This window comes from Amblyomma americanum, chromosome 1 (assembly GCF_052857255.1).
Source record: "Amblyomma americanum isolate KBUSLIRL-KWMA chromosome 1, ASM5285725v1, whole genome shotgun sequence".
In the NCBI taxonomy this organism is placed as follows: Eukaryota; Metazoa; Arthropoda; class Arachnida; order Ixodida; family Ixodidae; genus Amblyomma; species Amblyomma americanum.
Genome location: NC_135497.1, coordinates 398,326,311 through 398,332,955, shown reverse-complemented (window position 1 = coordinate 398,332,955; position 6,645 = coordinate 398,326,311). Strand labels below are relative to the sequence as shown.

Sequence of the window (6,645 nt, the reverse complement as noted above, 5' to 3'; positions counted from 1 at the left end):
CGATGCTGCAGATATAGAGCTTCCCAGGTCGTCACCTAGCGCCCGCATCGACGACGCTGTAGTAAGAAGTTGGCTGTTCAAGGACAGCTGTATAGGTGTGAGCAAAAGGCGCCGTCTACCCCATCGGTTGGTGGTAGCCATACATTTTGTCTTTTCAACCGACAGCGCCAGGCCAATCTTGTGGCACCACTCAGAGGTCTTGTCCAGAGCGTTCTGAAGGCCTACTTCTTGGTGGGTAAGGTCTGTGTGCACTGACCAAACCGTTACATCATCCGCATACAGCAAATTAAATATATCCGGAATAGCCAGTTACCATGCCAAAGTAAGCAGGGCGATTTTAAATTATACTGAGGCCAGCACGGATCCTTGAGGTACACCCCTTTTTACGGTGAAGTGGCCAACACGTTCCTTGCCGATGCGTATAGCGATGGAACGGTCTTCCAAGAACGAAGCCACAAAGTTGCGTACCCGAAAAGGGTAAAAGGGAGATGAAACTAACGTAGAATGGCCAAGATCCTTGAGCGGCTGACGTTGTCATACGCCTTGTGAACGTACATGGTAGGAAGCGTGCGGATTTTGCGAGATCTGCCTTCGAGCACCACCATGCTTGATAGGTGGTGCAGTCCGTCCTCAGGGGCCTAGTGGCGGCGAAAGCCAATCTGAGCCGGATGGTACTATTGATACCGTTCCAGCCACCATTAGAGCCACGTAGCTATCATCCGTTTTAGGAACTTACGTAGAGTGGACGTAATCACTATCGATAGGGCGAACGTTGCTTAACCTTCTAGGATTATTTCCGGGCTTAGATATCGGCACCCCGATTTTATAACGAATACATTCCCTTTCATCCTACACTGCTTTTAGGAGGTGATGCAATATTTGATGTGTCATGTATTTTCATCTTTTTTAAAGAAATGGGGTATCTCAAGAGGCTCTAATTTTTTTACCCGCTGGTCTGTAAGAGTTCTAATACACCTCAGCCACTTTCTCACGCCTCAGAAGAAGGCTGAGATTTTTTAGCGATAGCTACGCTACGGTAGCATTTCGGGCCTTCAGCGTGGCGGCACTCACGTGACCAGCCACTTGGTGCGGAGCAGTTGCTGCTGGCGGCGCGCCGGCTAAACCGAGCTGCAACAGCTGTGCGCATGCGCCATGTCAAGTGGGACGAAGATAAAGAAGGAACGCCCAGTGAAACGGAGTGGCGAAAGACTGACTTTGCAATTCAACTGTGCAAATGCCACCCGGCCAGCTTTAGCTATCGCGTCATTCCAGCTTTAAAAGAGTTTAACCACCGCCAACTTTTTTATTTTGATTGGCTGGGAGCCTCGATATCTTTTCCCAGCCAAGGATAGCTGCTGAGGTTACCCAGCCCTCATTAAAGCTTTCACTAGTAGCCATTTCTAAAATTTGTGTATGTGTTCACTAGGTAGTATTAACGTTTGAGGGCCTCTACACCAGGGATTATTTTTTACATTTCTATAATATTCAACAAAAAACTTTTCCAATACCTTGTGCTTGGTGCATGATGGCCTCAGTTGCCTATGTGCCATAAAACCAAACACAACGTTACAACACACGAATCGGCACCCCTTCAGCATATTTCCACGATGTTGGGACGTCTGCAGATGTCCAAATTGTGTTCAGGGATACAATGCCGGACCTTCCATATTTTTGAAAACTTCATATGTAAGTCCATCCGGCCCAGGAGCTTTAAGCACATTCATTTGATCTATAGCTGTAAGAAACTTAGCCATGGTGAACTGCTTCTGCATACCTACAAGGTCATCTTTGCTCGGAGGCGAGCCCGCTTCTCAAGGAAGAGTATTCGGGTAGATGAACCGATGAACGGCGCTGGTGCTTGATCGAAAGCTAGATAGAAATAAAGTCCTGACGACCTCTGAAGTGAACTGACTTGGCGTCTGTCCCGAAGCAAGACATGCTGAACTTGCAGGGCTTTTTGAACGCTTGCCAATTTCCATGAGACGAAAGGTGCGCCATAATGATGCAGTCATTGACTATGAGCCAAGAGACGCTCGCGAGTAGTGCCATCGCTGGCGAGAAAGGCGCTTCTCATGTCGGCGTCTTTTTCTGGGAGCTTTTTCTCTCATTCGTTCTTTGTTATTTCTTTTCCGGCCGGATGCAGTGTACTGTTACGCCTGCGCTACAAAGTGCACATAGAGGTGTAGAGATCTGTATGTATTGATCTTATATGGATCCATGGATGGATCCATACTTTAATTTATTATAGTAATTATAGTATAGTTCCTGTATGGATCTACCACTATAGGCGAACTGGTGTGTTCTGTTGAGTGATATGTCCCTCCTGCGTATGGTCCCGGTCGCAGGGTCCGATGCAGCAGGTGCAGGAGTACGTGTTTGTGGGCTGGCGCTTCGCGGGCATGAAGCACGTTTACCTCATCCTCGAGTTCCTGGGAGGACGCAACTCCTGGGTGCTCGACGTAATCCCTGAGCTGCGCGCCAGACGCGGTCGCCTGCAGGTGCGTGCCCGCTTTGTCAGTACCATTGGCGGCGGTGCTCAAAAGCGGTGTGTGCAATTCTGGCGGGTGCATGGCACGTGACGGGCGGCAGGGCACTGATCTGTCCTGGTGACCTCCGTTCCTCCCTGAGAGTTCTTAGTAACAGATTCAATGGAATAGACGTTGCTACAATCAACCTTTGCGCCCCTGTGCATGCAAGCTTGCAAGATCTGCTACAGGTATATTTAACGGCAGTATCCACTGTTTTTTTCTCTCGCAAGGATGAGAGATCTCACTGCTATCCAACCGTGCAGTACACGCCATCACTGGCAACAGATGCAAGCAAGGCCTTTCGGCACTAGCACTGAGCTTTGTCCCTCATCTGCTATGGCTACCTTATCCCATCAAATGCCCTCGTCTATGCACGCTTGAATATTTGCTGTCCACGGTTTTATGTACCCGTCCCTTGCTATCCCATCTGTTACCGCAACAGACCTTCGGTTGTCTTTCCAACCCCTGGATCTCAGCTGGGATATCATTGACTCGCCTTTAATTGCACCCCTTTCCTCTCTCCCTGCACTGTCCGCTATGCGCAGGCGTTCCTGTGTGCGTACCAGCGGCTGGGCGCGGACGGGCCGTACATGAAGCTGCTCAACCTGGCCGAGGCGGCGACCACGCTGCGCAAGCACTTGGGCCTGCATGTGGCGGCCGCGTACGCGCTGGCCGTGCTCGAGGACGCCAACTGGCTCCAGTACAAGGGCGTGCCCCGCGACCTATACGAGGAGGCGGTGTTCGCCAAGATATCTGATATCAAGCGCATGGGGCTCAGCGCGCCGCCCAAGGACGTCCCAGCGCCACCGACGGCTGACGGCGACGAGCACATCGTGGACGGCGGCGAAGCGGGCGAGCCCGCCGCTACCCCGTCCGCAGCGCCATAGGGCCACAGCCCAGAGGTGCTCTATCCTATTTTGTTAGGAGGTAGCATAGCTATGGTTTGAGGACTTACGGAAAGCTCTTGGAGGCGGCGTTACATTGCCTTTCTTTCATAGAAAAACCCCTGATTTGATATTTGACAATATAACGTGTGATGAGGACAGACAGTTGAGTGGATGAAATTCAGAGGCCACTGCACTGGACAGTTACCATGAGATGAACTTATGTTTAGGGAGCATTACGGCTCCCAAATGCACGCTGTAGGTGTTTATGGCGCTGAGTAAAGTTGGTAATGTTACTAAGGAACTATCATAGACCAGATGTAAGCTGTCGTCAGTCATACTTAATGGGTTGGCCTTTCTCTTAATGGTTAGCGATTAAAGTCAGCGCGTTCACTACGCGCTCAGAAAGCTGTCACGAACTTTTCGCTCACGGTAGTCGTCTCTGATTTAGTGCTAAAAACGCGACGCGCCGCTCTAGCTCTCCAGAAAAATGTATGGACATCTATAAATTGCACTCTACATTTAGAAAGTCTGAATACAGCGTGCTTCACAGTTCAACTTAGGTACTATTAGCGTCAAATGAAACGCAGAGGCGACCATTGCAGAGGGAATAGCAAAATTGCAAGATCTTAGCTGATCGAAAATGAACTCTAGCGCTCCTGAGTTAAACTCCTATGGTGTGAATACCGCTACGTGGAAGTTTTAATGCACGCCATCTCTATTCTTGTCTGGCGACCAATATTTTGTATTTTTGATTTTCTGTTTCATTTATCGCGTTTGTTTCATTTGACGCTTACGTGTGTCCACACACGTCAGCCGCTGTACATAGTGGTATAAGATCCGCCTCGTATACGGGAACTCCGGCGTCCAGTCCACTGTGCCGCCGGGTACACACCGGCAATACAATGGGTGTACAAACTTTCCCATGACCTGTTGCCCGGCTTCTCTTCGGTGTGACCCCACTTTGTATAGAATGAAAAAAAATTACCTTGTGTCTTGGCGCTCACTGGCCTTGAAGCTGCCCTTGCGCCATAAAAACTCATCACCATCAGACTTTTCTATCGTGCACATACAGATGTCAAAACACTCTCTTTCGACTGTTCAGACCACTTGCCTCTGGTGCACGCGACAGTCCAGGGAGCGCTTATTTGAGGGATATGTGCTCATAACGTTTGTACAGTTACGAGGACCAGACTACACCTTCACCGGTTCCTTGTCTTGTTGCGCAATCTGGTGACACCATTTTGTCTTGCCTTCTGCGCAGACGAGCTGGCACAGCGACGGACGACGGCGACGGCGACGCTTGCCACGTCATCACCACCGCAGGGGTCGCAGAGAGGAGGAGGGCGAGAATGGGATGGCAGTGCTCGAAACCCGCACACTGCCATCGAGAGACCTCAAAATATGCCGCCTATCTCTCCTCGCGTGGCCCACTATCGCCCGCTTTCCCAGGCACCACGACCCCTGTCCTTCCGTCGTCCTGTCTCACGTCCTTTCGCTAGCCAGCTGTCTGCCTCCACTGGCGCGCCCGGAGTAGCCGGGTCTAGGCCGGGGGCACTTAAATTTTCTGTGCGCCAAGACCTTCGGGGTCGGAACCTGGCAACCCTGCGGCGCCGGGTGTGCCGTGATGACGTCGCTGTCTCGCTGAAGCATGGCAGCGGCGAGCAGGGCGGCGCGTTATAGATAGATAAATAAGTTTTCGTCCATGCGTGGCTTCCTGACGAGCTTGCGTCCTTAGCGCTTTCTGCGGTGGCCGCGGGCAGCAAAGCAGAGCCGCAGGGAAGAGACGGGAAAAAGGGCACCTGTCGACGTCGACGGTGAGCCCCGTGTTAGCGCTTCTGTCGGGGGACTGCGGCCGCCACATTTTTTGCGACTGTCAAACAATAAAAGGGCTTCCAGACGGTCATTCCACAGAGTAGCGTACTCACTGCGCAGTTTGTTGCTCCGTTCGACAAATGAGGGGCGGCCAACTGTCGGCGAAGCCATGTGATGTTCTTGCATGGATGGATGGATGAATGATATGGGCTTTACCCTATGTATCGGACATCTAGCCTTTATTACCCCGCCCCCTTCCCATAAACGATGAAATATTGCCTGAAATATAAAAGGTGGCGCCGAGTAGCGAGCTACGCTGCAGTAATGGTTAAGACTGATGAATTTGCGCCCATTTTGATGCTTACCTCTTTATCGGGTGACTTATGCCTTGTAGAAAAGAACACATGTCAGAGCTCGAACCCAGAGTCTCGGCCGGAGTTTTAAATAAAGAAGGTTATTACGATGAACATTAACGCAGCTACCTGAACTGCTCGCGGGTGTTCATATACGCTTGTCGTGCAGCAAAATTGCGAATTGTCAGCCCTGTGTTATTAAAAAAAGTTTATTTGCGCATGTGATCATGATATAATATGCCTTGTGAGCTACCTCTTTCGAATTTTAGCTATTCGTGTTAGTTTGAAAGAGCGTAGAGGCATTCAAACAGTCGGCATCAAAAAGTATTCGCCGATATGTCTTAGTTTATTCTTTTCATGCTTATGGTGACTGGAGTTGGCACATAGGGTTATAACCTGGGTTCAGAACATTTTGTTTTTATGTACTGAATTTAATAAATGTGGTCGTTTCAAAACCTACAAAATATATTAATATGAATTAACAATTTCACTCATGATCACTATTCGTACTTTTACTACAACAGCTATTGGCGACTTCTTTTCGGTGTTCTTTCATTCAGACTTCTGTAATATGCGTGTATGATGTATTGCCAGGATCGTATTGTGAGAAACAACTGCAGAAATTAGGCTTCGCTTTTGAGGCGCGAAACTTCCCATTTAGATATACTACAAGCTACCAACTTTTTCCCTTTTATATGCCTCCTGCGGGAGCATATACAGGAACACTAGGGCGCCTGCGTGCCCAGCGCCGCTCTGCGACAGGCCTCGAAAAAGGGGTATGCACCTCCATTCTCCTGGTGCTGGCTCATTTCCCCTCTCGAGCCGACAAAAAGATTTTTCAAGGCGTGAAGAAAAGGGGTTTCGGAGGCGCTGAAAGGACAACTTAAACCGCGAAGAAAGTTGGGGGGAACCTGGAAGAGCTTCAAGCACGGGGTAGGAATAACATACTGAGGTGTTGACACCACGTGAACGAATGAAAGAATCTTTCACCGTGGTGGTGAAAGAATGTTATTCTTACACCTTGGTTGACAGTCTGGGAGTTAACATGAGCCCGACAAAAGTCGG

At 49.8% G+C, this 6,645-nt stretch overlaps 1 protein-coding gene across 1 annotated transcript; it reads left to right on the top strand.

Annotated features, from left to right (window-relative positions):
- The first annotated feature begins 2,348 nt into the window (after positions 1 to 2,348).
- LOC144102144 (uncharacterized) lies at positions 2,349 to 4,843 on the top strand. Its single transcript, XM_077635464.1, has 3 exons — positions 2,349 to 2,498; positions 3,074 to 3,430; positions 4,677 to 4,843. The coding sequence occupies exons 1-2, from the start codon at positions 2,352 to 2,354 to the stop codon at positions 3,413 to 3,415; spliced, it is 489 nt and encodes a 162-aa protein (XP_077491590.1). The 5' UTR covers positions 2,349 to 2,351; the 3' UTR covers positions 3,416 to 3,430; positions 4,677 to 4,843.
- Positions 4,844 to 6,645: the final 1,802 nt, after the last annotated feature.

What these genes read in the sequence shown, in the direction of transcription:
- LOC144102144 (XM_077635464.1), top strand. Translation starts at nt 2,352, where the DNA reads ATGCAGCAGGTGCAGGAGTACGTGTTTGTGGGCTGGCGCTTCGCGGGC. An exon ending in CCAGACGCGGTCGCCTGCAG is followed by an intron (nt 2,499 to 3,073) that starts GTGCGTGCCCGC and finishes CGCTATGCGCAG; the next exon opens with GCGTTCCTGTGTGCGTACCA.